This window comes from Bombina bombina, chromosome 5, assembly GCF_027579735.1.
Source record: "Bombina bombina isolate aBomBom1 chromosome 5, aBomBom1.pri, whole genome shotgun sequence".
In the NCBI taxonomy this organism is placed as follows: Eukaryota; Metazoa; Chordata; class Amphibia; order Anura; family Bombinatoridae; genus Bombina; species Bombina bombina.
The window spans coordinates 127,443,817-127,467,103 of NC_069503.1; the positions used below are offsets into that span (position 1 = coordinate 127,443,817).

At 39.7% G+C, this 23,287-nt stretch overlaps 1 protein-coding gene across 1 annotated transcript in view; it reads right to left on the bottom strand.

The window, feature by feature from the left end:
* LOC128661387 (uncharacterized) overlaps nucleotides 1-23,287 on the bottom strand; it is a 509,641-nt gene that overhangs the window by 138,643 nt on the left and 347,711 nt on the right. The window contains exon 9 of the mRNA XM_053715646.1: nucleotides 9,785-9,913. Coding sequence (XP_053571621.1) covers nucleotides 9,785-9,913 — 129 coding nt within the window. The remainder of the gene's footprint in view (nucleotides 1-9,784; nucleotides 9,914-23,287) is intronic.

Sequence of the window (23,287 nt, forward strand, 5' to 3'; positions counted from 1 at the left end):
GATTTATTCTGACGATAGTTTCTAGACAACAAACTAATTCTGATGGCATTAAAGACTTTCTGATCACCCAAGCATATACTGAGCAGTCCTAATCATCAGGTAAGTGCAATAGGCTAAATATCATATACCTATAATAATAATAATCTAGATAGAGTCACTTATGTCCCTAGTGATCCGAACTTTGCCAAAGGAGCCACGTGAAAATTATTTGCTTCAAAAACTTTTACTTCATAAATGATGTCCATAAGGATAGACAAGTTATTTTTAATCTGAATAGTATGTATGCATACAATATAAATGCAGTTCAGTACTGCATTGCAAAATATCTGCATTAAAAAAGATATTTTATACATTATTTTAAAATTACTTTTGTTAGCAGAATATTAAAAGGTTTTCTTGTATTAGAGCACTCTAGTGAAGTACAAGAACATACTCATATGCAGAATGCAACCCAACCACTCTGGGGAAAAATATAAAAAATAATCATAATAATAAATAATCACAAAACTAACACTCTAAATCCACGTGAGGAAACCCCTCAAAAATGATTGGTACACTAGAAGCATCAGAACTTTGAATTTGCCTTTCTGCAGTATACCATGCCTTACAAACAGATGCTTTTACCCATGCAGATGTCTTGTTAGTATCCTCTACAATAGTAGCAATCTTACCAGGACTCTCAGCCTCTTGGATACTCAATTAGAAGAAGTTTGCAAGAGTTAAAGAACTGCATAACTGTTCCAGATACTGCTGCTTCCAGGAATGCTCAGCAAAAAAATATGAGAATCAAACCAGAGCTCACATGTAACAGTACTTCCATGGTAGCATACCTCATTAACATTGTACTCAAACATCTTACAGTGCTTTATGGCACATGAAGCACATAAAGAACAAGGGACAGTAAGCATCTTGAGATTTGCATAAAAATGTTTGTTATATATATATTGAAACAACTTTCAAAAATACTTTAAAGGGACCTTACTTAAACCATCTACATTTATTAAGTATATATTTTATTAAGTAAAAAAAATTGGAGAATAGCATTTTTATTATTATGCAAGTTCTAATTCATCTTCTTCTGATGATGTATATCACTTTGAAAGTTTCATTTCAACTGCAGCCTGCTTAACATGCTGAGCGCCACCATATTGTAAGGTACATTACTCTCAGAGCACTGGTCACTTGACGCGTGCTCCAGTGAATAGAAATGTGCATGTGTACAACATAAAATGTCTCCACTGCATCTCTGAAGCTCGCTCACTCAATTGCTGAGAGCAAGCTTCATAGCTATTTGTATGACGGCTTTATTAGAGGAGCTGATTTTAACCGATCTTTTGTAGTAATCAATCCTATTTTTTGCACAATTAACAACCATTACGTATGTTTTGATGCTAGCTGCCGCTTTCAGTTTTCCTGAGCCAGAGGCACACTTACAATCAATGTTACCTCTGTGTATAATGACAGTGAAGTGTGCCTCTGGTAATGCAGAAGAGTGCATCTTTTTAAAGCGTGTGCGCGCTCACAGCCAGGAGCTTAGTCACATCCGGAATAGTCCCCAGGACTTTAGCAGTGCAGGGACAAATGAGCAAAGGAATGGGGAAACAGAGTTGCAAAATAAATAATAAGAAGATAGGTTTATATATAAAGGGAAAAAAATGCTTTGATTTATAACATTGTAGTCTACACTATGTACATTGAAACTTCATAGCATTAAATTTAAGTATTTAAGGTCCCTTTAAGTTTTTATTTTACCCTCTAGAAATTTCGAATTCCCAAAACTTAAAATGCACCCTGCTGACTTCTCAAGGATAACTCTGCTATTTGTCTGTACCTAATGGCTAACTGATTACAACTACAAAACAATTCACTCTATACTAACATTATAAGCTGGGGCTAGCCTTCTTGCCTGAGGACTAAAGCCCAGGTTGGCTCCTACAAATAAGGCAAATGGTGGAAGGACTTTGGCTATTGACAAATAATTACAGTGATAAGGATGTTAATTTGTTTTAAAAATATTCAGACTTGGCTGATGTGTTATTCTACAGAAACAAAACAGAAATGCCTTGTAATTACAAGGTGTGTACTGTCCCTTTAAATGGAATTAAATGGAATACTTATATTGCTGAATGTAAAAATGCACGGTTTAACAGCTTTTACAGAACATTAAAAAAAACGTGCAAGTTTCGCTTGATTATTTATTCTGCCTCTGATTCACTAAAGGCTTGTTACAAGACAACCAATCAACCATTGTACCTGCTGAGCCATTGCGTAAAAAACACACTCAAAAAGGACTTGTTTTGGTGGTGTGTAACATAGCACCATAATCAGTGATGATACCAAAAAAGGATGCATGGTAGTAATTTAGCAGGTCTCTGAAGTTAGTGCATGCTGCATACTTCAAGAGTACATAATATATGGAAGCAAGTAAACTTATCTATACCACCAAAATTAAAACATACAGATGTGCAAATGGTTAATACACAACTGATTTTACTTATAACAGGATGCAGTAGGGCAGAAACATTGCAGGTGGAGATCTAGAAAGCTAAAAGACCCAAGGCATAAATTGTATCTGCTCTTGCAAAGTTGCAATGCCTAACAGAGGAAATCAACAAATATGAGAGAGACATAGAATCAGGAGTAAACCAAGGGGAACACTGAAGGCTATATTTTGAATGTTGCTATAACTGGTGCGCATGAGCGATAAACGCGTTTGCTTGAGTGCAATTGAATTTAACTTGCATTGGGATATCGCTACTTCAGAGCTCTGGTTAACTGTTAAACAACTAAAAAGATGATCAAAAAAGCTGCAAAAGGGGGCGAAGCCTACAGCTGTTGCGGTGAGACACATATGAGAAGAGCTCCAGATAATATTCACTTTTTAAGGAGTTAATTCCTAACATTATCTCATTTCAAAATTTCTCTGACCCTGAGAGATTTTGGGAGAATCTGGAGGATTGACTTAATTTGCGGATCTACCTATGCTCTTCAGCTACAGTATATGCACAGCATTTGATTTCATATTCCACGTGGACTTAGGTGTCTGGGTGTCAGGCCGGCCGCATAATCCCCCCCTCCCCCCAGGACTCTGGGTTAGTGCGCAGTGTACAGTGCTGCATTTATTTTAGTCCTATACTAAATTCATACTTATAGGATGGAATCCTCTGAAGCTACCTTAATGGCAGAGATCAGGGACATTCTGATGATACATATGTCACGGCTTGAGTGCCATTTGCTTGCAGCGTGGTGTACTGATGGCGAGCATAAACAGCAGAGTAATGCGATCAAAGATGACAGTGATATAGACAGTACTGAGGAAGAAGTTTCTTTGGGAAATGTTTATGCCCCATTGATGATATCAAATGTAAAGACAATGAAGTCGGATGAGCCAGAGGTTAAAGAGATTTGCTGCGAGCAACCGAGAAAATTAAATGCAAACTGGCAACCTGTATGGGACATTCCGGAGCAATTTGCTGCCTGGGGATCATGGAACCCTGATTTGAAGCTTATTCCCTATAGAGGCTCCGATTCTGCAAATCATGCTGGTCTGCTCACATGGAAACTTACTCCTGAGGGACTCCAGTTGTGCACCACAAAGGAAAAACAAATGTGTTGTATTGCCTATTCTATTCTGCAAATCTGTTCTATATAGGTGGAACAGGAGTGTAATATTGAAGTTCCTGACATTTTAAAATATAACTAAAATATTGGTTGCACGCTATTATACTTGCCACATAAGCCATACTACTTTAGTTAAAAGTCTAAAAATGTTGTCTGGTCTAGCATTTAAACGACTTTTTGTTTAAGCTATAACAGTGCTGTTTTGTTATATGTTTAAAATGGTTTGGCATTCAATAAATTTAAACATCACTTGTTATAACAATCACATTCATTTGCCAAACCGAAAAATAAATCAAACATGAAATATTTAGGGAGCAAACATATAAACCTCCCTCTTTTTTTACCCTCGGGACCAGCAGAGGCCACTCTTGGACCCCAATTATCTCGACTTTCTAAGCTGAGGGTTTTGGGGTGAAACAGGCCACTTTTGGACCTGTACTGCTCAGTCGCACCTCCTATGTCTGCCAGGACCATGGGTAGGTCCAGAAAACAAAGTTCAAAGGAGGGCAGAAGAACTAGTATGGTATACGCTCATACAGAGAACCTGTTAATATTGTTAAAACCGACAAATCTTCAAAAAACGAAAAATATAGAAACTAACGCAGTAAAGTTACATAAACTATAAGACCCCTTTTGGACCTTTGAAGTGATATACCCCCTAACGGACAAAGCTTTATAAAAACTGTAGCATCTGACAGTTATAAATTAGTTATAGAAGGTTAGGTATAGTTGAACATAAAGACCATTTATACACTGCTATCATTAACACCATGAAAGCACTTTCACAAGACTCTTAGTTATCCATTAACATTCATTTCACTATATTCAGTAAGCTAGCTGTTAGATAAAATTATATAAGTATGGTTTACATGTAAGAGATGTTGTTAGACCCACTCTTGGAGCCCAGTGCTAGAGTATAGTTGTTATAGGGGGAGAACACAATTAGTTATCCTGAAATTGTACATACCTAGAGCAAAAGTGAAATCTCCTTTTAGACTCCTGGACATGCTGTGCAAGTAACTAAAATATTCAAAGGGCTGTCAATAATTGCACATTAAACTAAAACAATACAGTAAATAGAAATCGTATACCCTTATCAGCTAGGGGCTGGTAAAAGAGGAGACTCAAGCTGTAAGAATGCGCAGAGTCGTATACTATTACATAAAGTTTTTTTAACATAGACATAGGCTTTTAAACTAATATATATAGCTAAATGTTAGAGTATAACAAGGTTACAGGTGTGGAATCTGCACACAGTTTCAGAACACATGGCTTCATAAATGCAGAATCCTTATCCATAAGCAACAACTGGTACACTACTCACTGTATACAGTATAAAACCACTGAAAATGTTTTGCATAAAGAAACAATCTTAATGTCCGTGCAATAAACTAGTAGGGACCCACAGGGGGAAGCCAAAATATAAAATAAAAAATCAAACAAAAGTATAGGAGATTGTAAAGTCCATGCTCTCCCATAGACTAGTTATCTACTAGACCTAGAATTGTGACAAATATCCCTAAGGGAGAGCCTGTATCCAAGTCTCTCAACCAACACCAATCCTTAGGTTGCAGCTTTTTAGAGAGATGTACTGATCTGAGGCCACGTCCCCATAAACAATGTTGAAAGTTCTTAACCTACACCAGATCTGCGAGAACTCGGGGGAGCATGGCAGTGAGAAAAAAATGAAAATAGTTCAATGAAGCAGGGAAAGCACGAGATCATGAAGCTCAGATTGTCCCGCTTATGTATCATAAAGACACCAACAGAGGAGGCATTACTAGCTATTGGTATAGATTTCAGGTAAATTGATGTTCTCCCTGTTACTTTTGGCAGGCACATGTCACACTCCAGGGAAACGGTCGCATTCCCCTGAGCGCCAAGCCGCGGCTTGCTCTGAGCATGCTCTTCATCTGTGCTAGTCTCAGTGGCTCCATCGACACGCATGTTGTAATCCCCTTCTCCTGGAGCTATTACTGCCACAGCTAGGCCGCATCTCAGAAGGGCTGGAGCAGTAGGCATTCTTGGTCCAAACCTCTGCTCACGCAGGTTACACTATCCTCATCCTCAAATGACTTAGTTAGCGGCAAGCAGGTGGGTAAGTAAAAAGTCAGTCGTGTCTGTTGCTTTCTTGCGAGGCTTCAGATTCTCTCTCACTGTGTCCACAGAAAGTATAATATTGTCTAGTCTCTTACAGAACTCTCTCTCAAACTCCTCCATAAGGGTCTGCAGGGCAACAGATAGTTCATCCATGATAGTAGATAAGAAATACTAATATAATTGAGAGATAGACACTCTTTGCCTGCTTTACCAGCGTAGGTGTTGAGATCTATGCAAAGACCCCCACCTTAGATCCAAATGTCCGGATCAGCCTGCGAGAGGTGGAACACCAGAGAAAAATAAATATATTTGTTCAACACACTTCCATAAGTCCAAAATTCTCACTTTCAAGCTTTGATGGCAAGGTATTCCAATGATAATTAGCAGATTATCATGCCCTCTCTCACAGCTCCTGATTTTTCAGCCTGTCATGGCTGCAGCCCAGGCACACCCCCCACATTCTGTTTTTATTCCAGTTCGTTATAGTTCATACACATTTGATATAGATACAGCCGCTAGATGGCGCCAGCTACTTAATAGATAAAGCAGAAAAGAGACATCCAAACTCCAAGCTGTTGAAAAGGCTGATACTTCTGGAGTTTTAAGAGTTATTAACTAATCCCTTGCTTGAGACGAAAGTGTGTGAATTACCTTGCCCTTAATCTTAGAGGCAGCTGAACTTTTGTACTGTTTAAGATGTTCTATGAAGCTCAGAATATGAAGCTTTAGGTTATTTATCTTTTATTGTTCAAAAACAGTTTTTTTTAACTTTATGTATGGGATTTTTAGTAGCCTACTGTTACTTCCTAATAGTATACTATTGAAGCCTCTTAGCCATTAAGGTGTAAGGCATATATCTGTGCTGCAATGGATATGTGTTTCTATCTGTATGGGATTAGGTTTAGCTACAATACATGTTGTTATCTTCCCCACTTCTATAGGTTGTTACTCTGTTGGCTTCTCATTTCTCAAGCTCTCTCTTTACTGAGCTGCTATATTACAAGCTAGTTTAATGTATACAAAGCAGTTCCCATATTGTTGTTGTTGTGACTCCCCCACTTGGTACTTTGAGGCCATTGTATAACAGTTCTATATTACAAAATATTAAAAAGTTGTATGTGTTATTAAAGCTTAGATAAATAAAGTAAAATAAAAAATGAGGTTTGTCATTTGGGACCCAAAAGTGGCCCCCTTTATTGTAGATGACCTCCTATAACTTGACTTAGTATTACTGAGGCCCAAAAGTGACCTCATATGTCATCCTGGAGGTACAATGAACATTAGGCATACTAGTTGCATAAAATATCTAGATTTCCTCTCTGTAATGTATATGTATACTGTGCGCTGAAATTGCTTGAATATAAGATGTCTGCAGTTGTATTGCTTCATGTATGCCTTATACCAATCCTTGAATAAAAATTCTAAAAAAAAAAAAGCTGTAAAAATACATTTAAAAGTACAGTTGAACTCATAACACTAATAATTTAAAAAAATTGCATAAAACAGTTATAATGGCTGGGTGATATAAAAAAGGGCTGCAAAGGGTTTTAACAGAGATACATACATAAACATGTCTAAATGTGTATAAATATGTATATGTGTATAAATATGTATATATATGTGTATAAATATGTATATATGTGTATATATGTGTATAAATATGTATATATGTGTATATATGTGTATAAATATGTATATATGTGTATATATGTGTATAAATATGTATATATATGTGTATAAATATGTATATATATGTGTATAAATATGTATATATGTGTATATATGTGTATAAATGTGTATAAATGTGTATATATGTGTATATATGTGTATAAATGTGTATAAATGTGTATAAATGTGTATAAATGTGTATATATGTGTATATATGTGTATAAATGTGTATAAATGTGTATAAATATGTATATATGTGTATATATGTGTATAAATGTGTATAAATGTGTATAAATGTGTATAAATGTGTATAAATATGTATATATATGTGTATAAATATGTATATATGTGTATATATGTGTATAAATATGTATATATGTGTATAAATATGTATATATGTGTATAAATGTGTATAAATGTGTATATATGTGTATAAATGTGTATAAATGTGTATAAATGTGTATATATGTGTATAAATATGTATATATGTGTATAAATGTGTATAAATGTGTATAAATGTGTATAAATGTGTATATAAATATGTATAAATATGTATAAATATGTATATATGTGTATAAATATGTATATAAATATGTATATAAATATGTATATAAATATGTATAAATGTGTATAAATGTGTATACATGTAATCTAGCCCCAAGTTGGGGGCTGGCTAGCCTTGATAGATGTCAGGGTTTGGCTGGATCCTGCAGTAGCATCCCGCTACAGCCCAGCCTACCTACTGCCACATAGTTAAAAGTGGAAAACATACTGACACTGATACGAAAGGTAAGAGTGCATTTGTAATAAGGATATGAATTTAATAACTTCACAAAGACTGCTAAGAGATTGCTATATAGTCAAAGAAAGAATCCACAACAGTACAAACAATGAGCATGAAAGAAAATACAGTATCTATTGGAACGGTTAACGAGTTGTGTATTAAATGTATACCATAATAGAATTGTAAACATTGGAACGGTTAACGAGTTGTGTATTAATTGTATACCATAATAGAATTGTAAACATTGGAACGGTTAACGAGTTGTGTATTAATTGTATACCATAATAGAATTGTAAACATTGGAACGGTTAACGAGTTGTGTATTAAATGTATACCATAATAGAATTGTAAACATTGGAACGGTTAACGAGTTGTGTATTAATTGTATACCATAATAGAATTGTAAACATTGGAACGGTTAACGAGTTGTGTATTAAATGTATACCATAATAGAATTGTAAACATTGGAACGGTTAACAAGTTGTGTATTAATTGTATACCATAATAGAATTGTAAACATTGGAACGGTTAACGAGTTGTGTATTAAATGTATACCATAATAGAATTGTAAACATTGGAACGGTTAACGAGTTGTGTATTAATTGTATACCATAATAGAATTGTAAACATTGGAACGGTTAACAAGTTGTGTATTAAATGTATACCATAATAGAATTGTAAACATTGGAACGGTTAACGAGTTGTGTATTAATTGTATACCATAATAGAATTGTAAACATTGGAACGGTTAACGAGTTGTGTATTAATTGTATACCATAATAGAATTGTAAACATTGGAACGGTTAACGAGTTGTGTATTAAATGTATACCATAATAGAATTGTACTTTGTAAAACTTGTATGTTCTGTCTGAAATCACAAAAATACATTTGAGTTTCATATTTATTTAATTATTGCTTTATTATAATAGAATCTAAAAAATACTTTGTTAAAATGTATTTATTTTTTTAAATATGGGTAATTCCTCTGCTCAATAAATCCACGTTTAAGTTTGCTACTATCCACCAATAATAATGTAGTAAAAGTACTATCAGCTTGTGAGTATGCATACTATAAAGTCAACTACTGTGCGGAAGCAAACTATTTTTGTTATGAAAAAGGGTTTAATTATAGCTCTTTCAACGTGTATGCAAAAATGTAAGAAAGTGTAATGTTTGAAACTGAACACCAAAATGTTTAAAACAATGTTAAAAACTTGAGAGCAAATAATAGTGTTCTGCGTTGTAACAACAAGATATTGGTAATATTTAATTGTTCCAAATTCACTACAATATAGTTAACCACTGAAAGCTTTACAACCCATATGCATCTAAGGAACTAAATACAAATTGACTGCTTTTGCTAAACCAACATTTGACGTTTAAAAATAGTTTGCAATTCATCAGCTTTTTACACCAGAAAGCTATTTAATATCGCATAGACAGTGAAGACAAAAGGAGTGCAAAGAGGAAATATAAGAAAATCGGAGAAGTGAGGAAGCTATAACTAGAAAGAGCCATGTATATATAAGGGATACAAAGGCAAGGGAAAGTGAATGTGGAACGTATGACGTATCTCAAGGACCTTACTGTGCAAATAGATGTAAACTCACTTTCCCATTGGCCTGTTTTTGTGCAGTCTCTTTTGTGTCTGCTGGTTTAGAGGTGGCAGTTTTAGTGACCATGGGGGGCACAGGTTTTCTGGCTGTGCTGACTGGCACAGATTTTTTCTCTACTTTAGCCTGGGAGGAAACAAAATTTGTAGTATGGTTTATAAATCAACACAGTAATAAAGAAAGAGAAAAAAAGAAAAAAAAAGCGACCAATTCAGGAAGTCTTGCGGAGAATATTTTACACCATTACAATACAGAAGTGAAAAAAACAAATAAAACAAAACAAAGCCTTGTGAAAATATAATCTAAGACAATTAACAACAAATTGCTGGGATGAGGATCCTTTACCAAATTAAGCACTTTAACAATTCAAAAGAATTTTAGACTCTACACTTATGTATATAAAAAAGTAATATATTTTAGTTCATGTAGCTTTCAGGTAATAGACATTACAAAATACATCATGTTTCCTACATCAGGATGGACAATCTAATATTGAACTGAGGAGCCAAAATTTTTTTTAATAGAATTATTCAAAAAGTTAGTAGTTATGGCTCCCTGAATTTCTCAAGCCCTGTCATAAATCTTTACATCAGTTTTATCTGTGTGTAGTACCTACAAAATGGAGCCTATATCAAGCTAGTTAAACTGATTAATCCTATCTCAGCACTTGTCTTTTGCAGATTAACTATTTCCTCTCACTGCATTAAGAGTCAGTTTCAAGGGTTAAGAAATGCGCAGTCCATTGGTCTTTAGATGCTCAGAATCAATCAGTACTGGCAGATTCATCAGGCATAGTTCCCATGTCAAATGCCAGAAACCCTTTGTTTCAGTGGGCGACAGCCTAGAAATGTATTATTGCAAATAACTGACTCTAGTATTTGCCTCCATGGCAGCAATCCTGAAGTATGCTATAAGTTACTATCTAAATTGAGAGTGCCCCATAAAAACATAAATTAGGCTTACCTGATCATTTCCTTTTCTTCTGATGGAAAGAGTCCACAGCTGCATTCATTACTTTTGGGAAATAAGAACCTGGCCACCAGGAGGAGGCAAAGACACCGCAGCCAAAGGCTTAAATACTCCTCCCACTTCTCTCATCCCCCAGTCATTCTGCCGAGGAACAAGGAACAGTAGAAGAAATATCAGGGTGAAAGAAGATAAGGACACCCCACATAAAATTACGGGTGGGGAGCTTATGTTTTTCTTCTTAAATGGAAAGAGTCCACAGCTGCATTCATTACTTTTGGGAAAACAATACCCAAGCTATAAAGGACACTGAATGCCAAGACGGGAGGGTACAATAGCGGCCCATACTGAGGGCACCAAGCCTGAACCTCTACCCGATAAAAACCCCAGCTTCAACCGAAGCCGAGAAAACTTTAAGAGGAAAAGCCCCAATGACACTGACTCGCAGTCAGTCAAGAGGCCAAACCAAAGACCACCAATGGACTCGACTGAGCCAACAATCCTCCAGGAGACACTGTCACCCAACAAACAGTCCTCCACCGCTCATCTCCACAAATGAAGTAGACACCAGCCGAAACCCCCAAGGGAACAGGGCAAAGGAGAACCAAGGAAACTGAAAGGTCCCTTAATACAACAAAGAACACTCCACGAGTGAGCCCATCTCACAGAGACCCAAAGGGGCCCAACAGGGAAAGGAGGCCACGCCTATACCAAGCAAAGCCCGGGATAAGACCGGCACAGAGACAGAACAGACGTCTCTCCAATATCCTGCAAGCACAGATTGCAACTGAAGAGGCAAAGTCCTCCCAGTGTCAAGAATACCAAGGCATTCGACCATAAAAAAGTGTGTAATACACTTGCGAGGAAGAAGCAGTCAAGTAAGAAACAGACCGCAAAAGCAACCCCCAGACAAAGGGTACGCTCCAGGCAACCTAAGTCGCCGGACCTACATACAGGTCCCTAAAAAGGTGAACACAAAACCTCAATTGAGGCCCCCCCAAGAAGGAGCGTATACCATCAGAACCCAAAGGAAGAGTAAACTCTCTTCTGAAATCAATGGAGTCAGTTGAAAGGAAAATCTATACCCTAGCAGAATAAGCTAACAAGATAGACTCAACAAAGCTCACACATCCAGAGGAGACTGCGACCGAATGCAGCTCCATAGACCGCTCGGCCATCCTGACCTGCAAACCCACAGCCAGCTGTACCAACCCAGCCACAGGGATCCAAAACAGGGGAACAAAAGAATTCCGAAAACAGGAACAGGAACGAGCGTAAGGATAGCACAGTCATCCCCACAGAGTACAAGTACAACCTGACTCCTAAAACAGACAACAAGGCCATAGACCTAAGGATCTATCACAATAAAGGCCCAACAAGTCTGCTTGGAGCCACAGAAAGACCCCCGGGGGAACCAATACCACCTGCCTCTCATCCAGGAGAAGCCCCAAGCAAGGAATCTATCTCCATAGGGAGGAGGATATCCCCTAAAGAAAAGGGATGATGCTGGAAGGGCAACATCTGTCCTCAAGGCCCGAAGTCACCAGCTAATGGGAAATTCTTAACACAGATGTCCTAGAAAAGGACCCCCCTACAAGTAGCTTGCCAAGCAGAGGCACAGTCATACATTCGCCTGCAGAGCAGGGATTCCATGGGAACACTGGCTAGTTGATCAGAGGAATGCCACCCTAAGGCGCACCAGAAATTGGACATCCAAAGCCAGCAGCTGGGTATGAACTAACCACCCCTGAGGCTCAAGCCACACGGCTAACCACCAGATGACATGGGCCACCCTGTGGCAAAGAGTAAAAAATACTCCAAAATCCTGGCCAACCATGACAAGGTTAGATAGATGGAGCAAGGACATAGTCCAAGTTCCCACTACCATGGAACACCCCGACCAGCCCTGAGATTCAAGATTCCAAAACCACCCAAACTGGGTCAGGAAAAAGGCCATGCGAAGCTTCAGTAACCGGAAGTCTCAAGGAGAAAAACAGGTCCCGGTACCCAATAGTTCAGGCAAACCTTACCATAGAACTAAACACCCCAACTGGTATGGATGCATACCCAGAAATCCAGAAAGCAAGAGAACTCGAAAGCCCCCCAAAGGAAGGAACCACCCCTAGCTAAAGTCCAACGCTCCAAGGAGCAAGGCTAGAAGTCGTATGACGATTTCTCTCAGAGCCTCAGGACGACCAAGGGATACCTCAAGGTCAAAAAAATCCTACTAACAAGACTAGTCTCCCTAACACCTCCGCACAAGCAGAGAACACAAGGAAGAGAAGGCACTAAGCCTACCCGGCTCCAGAAAACCCAGAGCTAAACAAAGTCCCCGCAGGGAACAACCATCACCCGGAAACACAGATCTCTAAAAGGAGATTCTGGAAGAAGACCCAAAGGCCTCTTGTAACTCAGTCAAGCTTACGCGTACACCTGCAAGGTGTCAAGAGCTGCAACAGGTTTCAAACTGCAAACCCTCTGCATGCTAGACAGCTATCTGTACAAGCTGTTGGATGATCAAGCCCAAAAGGACAAATCCAGAGGCCTAAACAAGGCGGCCAAACCACTCAACTGCGGTAAGGGCGTTAAGCCCTCCAACCCTCCCCCACATGGGGGAGGAAACTCTAAGATCTGGTGAAAACAGATGTCAGATAGAGTGACGCAGCGGAAAAACTCCCCTGCCCGGTCATCTATGACTGAAGGCTATAAGGACTGAAACAATCCTTCCCACCTCACGGACCTACAGTTCCTCTCGAATGCTTAGTTGAACATGAAAAACAATAACCTGAGCACTAGGCGTTGCTACAGAACCAGCCGAGCAGAACAGCGCCACGTGTCTGAATAGCCGCAAAACTGAACGAACCCGACAGGACCAGCCTGCACCTAGGGTCCCAACCGGCAGGCTGCGTAAATTTTTCCTTGTAGGGGAAAAAACTGAAAACAGACAGTTTTAACAGAGGACTAACATGTCCAACAACTTCCGAAGAAGTAAAAAGAATATCAATCCCAGAAGGTTCCCGAAGTAAAAAAAAACAAATAAAAGACATCCCATCGGACATAAATAAAATATAAGGCAACCCGGAGGTTAACGCCCAAAAAGACACAGGCCTACCCGCAGGACCAGCCAAACGGAGCCCTATCACCCAAAACTGGGAAAGATCTCTAACAAATGACAATCAGGAGATTACTTCATCCCCACATGTCTAATGAGGTGCACCATTCGAATTATCAGACTGAAAATCCCCATATCTGGTAATGATAGGGTCATTCAATAACTGAAAAACATGTCTGAGCAACACAAGCAAAAAAGGTGCTGCAACCTCCGGGGGAAACACGCCACCCCACATGGAGGAACCATAAACTGGGTTACCCGCATGTGCGTAAGTATGATTTAGTAGGGAACTCGCCTCTCGGAGGACAGGACCCCCAGAGGCGGATGGCTCAGCAGTCCCTGGATTCCCCGAGCCCGAGGAACCAGGCGCTCTAAAATGGCATACGGAACAAAACTGGTTGACAGGCGTCAACAAGGCCACTCCGGATTCATCACCGGACACAGAATCTGAAATCAAAATAGTCTCAGTATCAGAATCCTCTAACTGAATCTGAAATTAACACAGTCTCAGCATCAGAATCCTCCATAACTAGATAGAGGATATTTAAATATGGACTAAAGTAGTGAAAAACTAAAACGGCACCTGACACCCCCAATGGCTGAGGCCTCACCACCTCCTATGACCAGACCCCTGTGGACTATAAAAAAAATTTGCCACATGGTCGGGAATGCGGAAATGGAACAACGGAAAGTAGCCACGCCTGAACACAAGGTGAACCGTACAGTCCAAACAAGCGCGCCCAGCCAAAACGTCACTTCCAAAGGCCTCAATGTTCCAACCACGAGCCCAGTAAACATTGCACATAAGCAGGTTGAATCACATAACAAACATGATTATAAACCCCCCCGTTCAATAACCCCCCTCAGGAGATATTAACCCTCGATTCCAAGATACTAACAGACTCACTGAGACACTTATGTTATAAGTTATATCCGCAAGGTGGTAGCCTCTTGGGAAACATTCACATTACAGTACATTACGAATATAGTAAAATGAAACGATCTTAACGGAATCTACGCTGTGGAACAGGAACACGGCCCTTCAAGTGTGACGGATAGTAGCATCGCCTCCACCATGGACTTGAGAGAAGAAAGCAGGCAGCGAAGTTAGACAACACAGATTGCTTGAGGAGCTGTTAATGAGTCGGAATGGTTTCGCAGAAAGAAACTCCCTGATTCTCCGGACGCTTTAGTCCAAGCCCTCACTGAGAGACTGAAAGGACTACTTAAAACTCCTGTCCCATGCCGAAGAGTACTACCCTCCATAAGAGACAAAAACAAAAATTAAAAATTCTGACACTTCTCTGCCATTCTCCTGGGATGAAAGGAATGGGAGGAGTATTTAAGCCTTTGGCTGGGTTGTCTTTGCCTCCTCCTGGTGGCCAGGTTCTTATTTCCCAAAAGTAATGAATGCAGCTGTGGACTCTTCATTTAAGAAGAAAATCTTGCTTTAGAAAAGGGTCTCTAGAATTTGGCTATTCCAAATACAATTGAGTTTAGTGGCTGCCATGTAAATAAAAGTCTTGAAATAGCGACGATAAGGCAAGACCTTATATTGGTGAAGGGGAGTATTACAATAATGCACAAAGCAAGACAAGTCTTCCAAAAATACTATAACAGGAACTGAGTAAAGTAAAGGCAATTTAGCCCACACCAAAATAGAATATAAGCTCTAAAAAGGGTCCTAGATGTGAGTGGCCTGTATACACTCCTAAGGGAGTATGTGATCAATGAGTGGGCCATATATGATAGGACCAGGGTTCCAGAAACAAAAACCAGAATGGGGAAACAAGTTCATATATGTAGAAGACACAGAATTTCAGGGAGAGACTGAGATCCACAGAAAATTACAAAGTTGCAAGAAGGACCCTGGTGAAGCTGTCACAAGGATGAAGGAAAGAGTCACAAAAACATAATTTATGTAAGAACTTACCTGATAAATTCATTTCTTTCATATTAACAAGAGTCCATGAGCTAGTGACGTATGGGATATACATTCCTACCAGGAGGGGCAAAGTTTCCCAAACCTTAAAATGCCTATAAATACACCCCTCACCACACCCACAAATCAGTTTAACGAATAGCCAAGAAGTGGGGTGATAAGAAAAAAAGTGCGAAGCATATAAAATAAGGAATTGGAATAATTGTGCTTTATACAAAAAAATCATAACCACCACAAAAAAGGGTGGGCCTCATGGACTCTTGTTAATATGAAAGAAATGAATTTATCAGGTAAGTTCTTACATAAATTATGTTTTCTTTCATGTAATTAACAAGAGTCCATGAGCTAGTGACGTATGGGATAATGACTACCCAAGATGTGGATCTTTCCACACAAGAGTCACTAGAGAGGGAGGGATAAAATAAAGACAGCCAATTCCTGCTGAAAATAATCCACACCCAAAATAAAGTTTAATAAAAAACATAAGCAGAAGATTCAAACTGAAACCGCTGCCTGAAGAACTTTTCTACCAAAAACTGCTTCAGAAGAAGAAAACACATCAAAATGGTAGAATTTAGTAAAAGTATGCAAAGAGGACCAAGTTGCTGCTTTGCAGATCTGGTCAACCAAAGCTTCATTCCTAAACGCCCAGGAAGTAGATACTGACCTAGTAGAATGAGCTGTAATTCTCTGAGGCGGAATTTTACCCGACTCAACATAGGCAAGATGAATTAAAGATTTCAACCAAGATGCCAAAGAAATGGCAGAAGCTTTCTGGCCTTTCCTAGAACCGGAAAAGATAACAAATAGACTAGAAGTCTTACGGAAAGATTTCGTAGCTTCAACATAATATTTCAAAGCTCTAACAACATCCAAAGAATGCAATGATTTCTCCTTAGAATTCTTAGGATTAGGACATAATGAAGGAACCACAATTTCTCTACTAATGTTGTTGGAATTCACAACTTTAGGTAAAAATTCAAAAGAAGTTCGCAACACCGCCTTATCCTGATGAAAAATCAGAAAAGGAGACTCACACGAAAGAGCAGATAATTCAGAAACTCTTCTAGCAGAAGAGATGGCCAAAAGGAACAAAACTTTCCAAGAAAGTAATTTAATGTCCAATGAATGCATAGGTTCAAACGGAGGAGCTTGAAGAGCTCCCAGAACCAAATTCAAACTCCAAGGAGGAGAAATTGACTTAATGACAGGTTTTATACGAACCAAAGCTTGTACAAAACAATGAATATCAGGAAGAATAGCAATCTTTCTGTGAAAAAGAACAGAAAGAGCGGAGATTTGTCCTTTCAAAGAACTTGCGGACAAACCCTTATCTAAACCATCCTGAAGAAACTGTAAAATTCTCGGTATTCTAAAAGAATGCCAAGAAAAATGATGAGAAAGACACCAAGAAATATAAGTCTTCCAGACTCTATAATATATCTCTCGAGATACAGATTTACGAGCCTGTAACATAGTATTAATCACGGAGTCAGAGAAACCTCTATGACCAAGAATCAAGCGTTCAATCTCCATACCTTTAAATTTAAGGATTTCAGATCCGGATGGAAAAAAGGACCTTGTGACAGAAGGTCTGGTCTTAACGGAAGAGTCCATGGTTGGCAAGATGCCATCCGGACAAGATCCGCATACCAAAACCTGTGAGGCCATGCCGGAGCTATTAGCAGAACAAACGAGCATTCCCTCAGAATCTTGGAGATTACTCTTGGAAGAAGAACTAGAGGCGGAAAGATATAGGCAGGATGATACTTCCAAGGAAGTGATAATACATCCACTGCCTCCGCCTGAGGATCCCGGGATCTGGACAGATACCTGGGAAGTTTCTTGTTTAGATGAGAGGCCATCAGATCTATCTCTGGGAGCCCCCACATTTGAACAATCTGAAGAAATACCTCTGGGTGAAGAGACCATTCGCCCGGATGCAACGTTTGGCGACTGAGATAATCCGCTTCCCAATTGTCTACACCTGGGATATGAACCGCAGAGATTAGACAGGAGCTGGATTCTGCCCAAACCAAAATTCGAGATACTTCTTTCATAGCCAGAGGACTGTGAGTCCCTCCTTGATGATTGATGTATGCCACAGTTGTGACATTGTCTGTCTGAAAACAAATGAACGATTCTCTCTTCAGAAGAGGCCAAAACTGAAGAGCTCTGAAAACTGCACGGAGTTCCAAGATATTGATCGGTAATCTCACCTCCTGAGATTCCCAAACTCCTTGTGCCGTCAGAGATCCCCACACAGCTCCCCAACCTGTGAGACTTGCATCTGTTGAAATTACAGTCCAGGTCGGAAGAACAAAAGAAGCCCCCTGAATTAAACGAAGGTGATCTGTCCACCACGTTAGAGAGTGCCGAACAATCGGTTTTAAAGATATTAATTGATATATCTTCGTGTAATCCCTGCACCATTGGTTCAGCATACAGAGCTGAAGAGGTCGCATGTGAAAACGAGCAAAGGGGATCGCGTCCGATGCAGCAGTCATAAGACCTAGAATTTCCATGCATAAGGCTACCGAAGGGAATGATTGAGACTGAAGGTTTCGACAGGCTGTAATCAATTTTAGACGTCTCTTGTCTGTTAAAGACAGAGTCATGGACACTGAATCTATCTGGAAACCCAGAAAGGTTACCTTTGTTTGAGGAATCAAAGAACTTTTTGGTAAATTGATCCTCCAACCATGATCTTGAAGAAACAACACAAGTCGATTCGTATGAGACTCTGCTAAATGTAAAGACTGAGCAAGTACCAAGATATCGTCCAAATAAGGAAATACCACAATACCCTGTTCTCTGATTACAGACAGAAGGGCACCGAGAATCTTTGTGAAAATTCTTGGAGCTGTAGCAAGGCCAAACGGTAGAGCCACAAATTGGTAATGCTTGTCTAGAAAAGAGAATCTCAGGAACTGATAATGATCTGGATGAATCGGAATATGCAGATATGCATCCTGTAAATCTATTGTGGACATATAATTCCCTTGCTGAACAAAAGGCAATATAGTCCTTACAGTTACCATCTTGAACGTTGGTATCCTTACATAACGATTCAATAATTTTAGATCCAGAACTGGTCTGAAGGAATTCTCCTTCTTTGGTACAATGAAGAGATTTGAATAAAACCCCATCCCCTGTTCCGGAACTGGAACTGGCATAATTACTCCAGCCAACTCTAGATCTGAAACACAATTCAGAAATGCTTGAGCTTTCACTGGATTTACTGGGACATGGGAAAGAAAAAATCTCTTTGCAGGAGGTCTCATCTTGAAACCAATTCTGTACCCTTCTGAAACAATGTTCTGAATCCAAAGATTGTGAACAGAATTGATCCAAATTTCTTTGAAAAAACGTAACCTGCCCCCTACCAGCTGAACTGGAATGAGGGCCGTACCTTCATGTGAACTTAGAAGCAGGCTTTGCCTTTCTAGCAGGCTTGGATTTATTCCAGACTGGAGATGGTTTCCAAACTGAAACTGCTCCTGAGGACGAAGGATCAGGCTTTTGTTCTTTGTTGAAACGAAAGGAACGAAAACGATTGTTAGCCCTGTTTTTACCTTTAGACTTTTTATCCTGTGGTAAAAAAGTTCCTTTCCCACCAGTAACAGTTGAAATAATAGAATCCAACTGAGAACCAAATAATTTGTTTCCCTGGAAAGAAATGGAAAGTAGAGTTGATTTAGAAGCCATATCAGCATTCCAGGTCTTAAGCCATAAAGCTCTTCTGGCTAAGATAGCCAGAGACATAAACCTAACATCAACTCTAATAATATCAAAAATGGCATCACAGATGAAATTATTAGCATGCTGGAGAAGAATAATAATATCATGAGAATCACGATTTGTTACTTGTTGCGCTAGAGTTTCCAACCAAAAAGTTGAAGCTGCAGCAACATCAGCCAATGATATAGCAGGTCTAAGAAGATTACCTGAACATAGATAAGCTTTTCTTAGAAAAGATTCAATTTTTCTATCTAAAGGATCCTTAAACGAGGTACCATCTGACGTAGGAATGGTAGTACGTTTAGCAAGGGTAGAAATAGCCCCATCAACTTTAGGGATTTTGTCCCAAAATTCTAACCTGTCAGGCGGAACAGGATATAATTGCTTAAAACGTTTAGAAGGAGTAAATGAATTACCCAATTTATCCCATTCCTTAGAAATTACTGCAGAAATAGCATTAGGAACAGGAAAGACTTCTGGAATAACCGCAGGAGCTTTAAAAACCTTATCCAAACGTATAGAATTAGTATCAAGAGGACTAGAATCCTCTATTTCTAAAGCAATTAGTACTTCTTTAAGTAAAGAGCGAATAAATTCCATCTTAAATAAATATGAAGATTTATCAGCATCAATCTCTGAGATAGAATCCTCTGAACCAGAAGAGTCCAAAGAATCAGAATGATGGTGTTCATTTAAAAATTCATCTGTAGAGAGAGAAGATTTAAAAGACTTTTTACGTTTACTAGAAGGAGAAATAACAGACAAAGCCTTCTTTATGGATTCAGAAACAAAATCTCTTATGTTATCAGGAACATTCTGCACCTTAGATGTTGAGGGAACTGCAACAGGCAATGGTACATCACTAAAGGAAATATTATCTGCTTTAACAAGTTTGTCATGACAATTATTACAAACAACAGCTGGAGGAATAGCTACCAAAAGTTTACAGCAGATACACTTAGCTTTGGTAGATCCAGCAGGCAGTGGTTTTCCTGTAGTATCTTCTGGCTCAGATGCAACGTGAGACATCTTGCAATATGTAAGAGAAAAAACAACATATAAAGCAAAATAGATCAAATTCCTTATAAGACAGTTTCAGGAATGGGAAAAAAAACAGAATTTATGTTTACCTGATAAATTTCTTTCTCCAACGGTGTGTCCGGTCCACGGCGTCATCCTTACTTGTGGGATATTCTCTTCCCCAACAGGAAATGGCAAAGAGCCCAGCAAAGCTGGTCACATGATCCCTCCTAGGCTCCGCCTACCCCAGTCATTCGACCGACGTTAAGGAGGAATATTTGCATAGGAGAAACCATATGGTACCGTGGTGACTGTAGTTAAAGAAAAGAAATTATCAGACCTGATTAAAAAAACCAGGGCGGGCCGTGGACCGGACACACCGTTGGAGAAAGAAATTTATCAGGTAAACATAAATTCTGTTTTCTCCAACATAGGTGTGTCCGGTCCACGGCGTCATCCTTACTTGTGGGAACCAATACCAAAGCTTTAGGACACGGATGAAGGGAGGGAGCAAATCAGGTCACCTAAATGGAAGGCACCACGGCTTGCAAAACCTTTCTCCCAAAAATAGCCTCAGAAGAAGCAAAAGTATCAAACTTGTAAAATTTGGTAAAAGTGTGCAGTGAAGACCAAGTCGCTGCCCTACATATCTGATCAACAGAAGCCTCGTTCTTGAAGGCCCATGTGGAAGCCACAGCCCTAGTGGAATGAGCTGTGATTCTTTCGGGAGGCTGCCGTCCGGCAGTCTCGTAAGCCAATCTGATGATGCTTTTAATCCAAAAAGAGAGAGAGGTAGAAGTTGCTTTTTGACCTCTCCTTTTACCTGAATAAACAACAAACAAGGAAGATGTTTGTCTAAAATCCTTTGTAGCATCTAAATAGAATTTTAGAGCGCGAACAACATCCAAATTGTGCAACAAACGTTCCTTCTTTGAAACTGGTTTCGGACACAGAGAAGGTACGATAATCTCCTGGTTAATGTTTTTGTTAGAAACAACTTTTGGAAGAAAACCAGGTTTAGTACGTAAAACCACCTTATCTGCGTGGAACACCAGATAAGGAGAAGAACACTGCAGAGCAGATAATTCTGAAACTCTTCTAGCAGAAGAAATTGCAACTAAAAACAAAACTTTCCAAGATAATAACTTAATATCAACGGAATGTAAGGGTTCAAACGGAACCCCCTGAAGAACTGAAAGAACTAAATTGAGACTCCAAGGAGGAGTCAAAGGTTTGTAAACAGGCTTGATTCTAACCAGAGCCTGAACAAAGGCTTGAACATCTGGCACAGTTGCCAGTTTTTTGTGAAGTAACACCGACAAGGCGGAAATCTGTCCCTTCAGGGAACTTGCAGATAATCCTTTTTCCAATCCTTCTTGAAGGAAGGATAGAATCCTAGGAATCTTAACCTTGTCCCAAGGGAATCCCTTAGATTCACACCAACAGATATATTTTTTCCAAATCTTGTGGTAAATCTTTCGAGTTACAGGCTTTCTGGCCTGAACAAGAGTATCGATAACAGAATCTGAGAATCCTCGCTTCGATAAAATCAAGCGTTCAATCTCCAAGCAGTCAGCTGGAGTGAAACCAGATTCGGATGTTCGAACGGACCCTGAACAAGAAGGTCTCGTCTCAAAGGTAGCTTCCAAGGTGGAGCCGATGACATATTCACCAGATCTGCATACCAAGTCCTGCGTGGCCACGCAGGAGCTATCAAGATCACCGACGCCCTCTCCTGATTGATCCTGGCTACCAGCCTGGGGATGAGAGGAAACGGCGGGAACACATAAGCTAGTCTGAAGGTCCAAGGTGCTACTAGTGCATCCACTAGAGCCGCCTTGGGATCCCTGGATCTGGACCCGTAGCAGGGAACTTTGAAGTTCTGACGAGAGGCCATTAGATCCATGTCTGGAATGCCCCACAGCTGAGTGACTTGGGCAAAGATTTCCGGATGGAGTTGCCACTCCCCCGGATGCAATGTCTGACGACTCAGAAAATCCGCTTCCCAATTTTCCACTCCTGGGATGTGGATAGCAGACAGGTGGCAGGAGTGAGACTCCGCCCATAGAATAATCTTGTTCACTTCTTCCATCGCTAGGGAACTCCTTGTTCCCCCCTGATGGTTGATGTACGCAACAGTCGTCATGTTGTCTGATTGAAATCGTATGAACTTGGTCCTCGCTAGCTGAGGCCAAGCCTTGAGAGCATTGAATATCGCTCTCAGTTCCAGAATATTTATCGGTAGAAGAGATTCTTCCCGAGACCAAAGACCCTGAGCTTTCAGGGATCCCCAGACCGCGCCCCAGCCCATCAGACTGGCGTCGGTCGTGACAATGACCCACTCTGGTCTGCGGAATGTCATCCCTTGTGACAGGTTGTCCAGGGACAGCCACCAACGGAGTGAGTCTCTGGTCCTCTGATTTACTTGTATCTTTGGAGACAAGTCTGTATAGTCCCCATTCCACTGATTGAGCATGCACAGTTGTAATGGTCTTAGATGAATGCGCGCAAAAGGAACTATGTCCATTGCCGCTACCATCAACCCGATCACTTCCATGCACTGAGCTACGGAAGGAAGAGGAACGGAATGAAGTATCCGACAAGAGTCCAGAAGTTTTGTTTTTCTGGCCTCTGTTAGAAAAATCCTCATTTCTGAGGAGTCTATAATTGTTCCCAAGAAGGGAACCCTTGTTGACGGGGATAGAGAACTCTTTTCCAC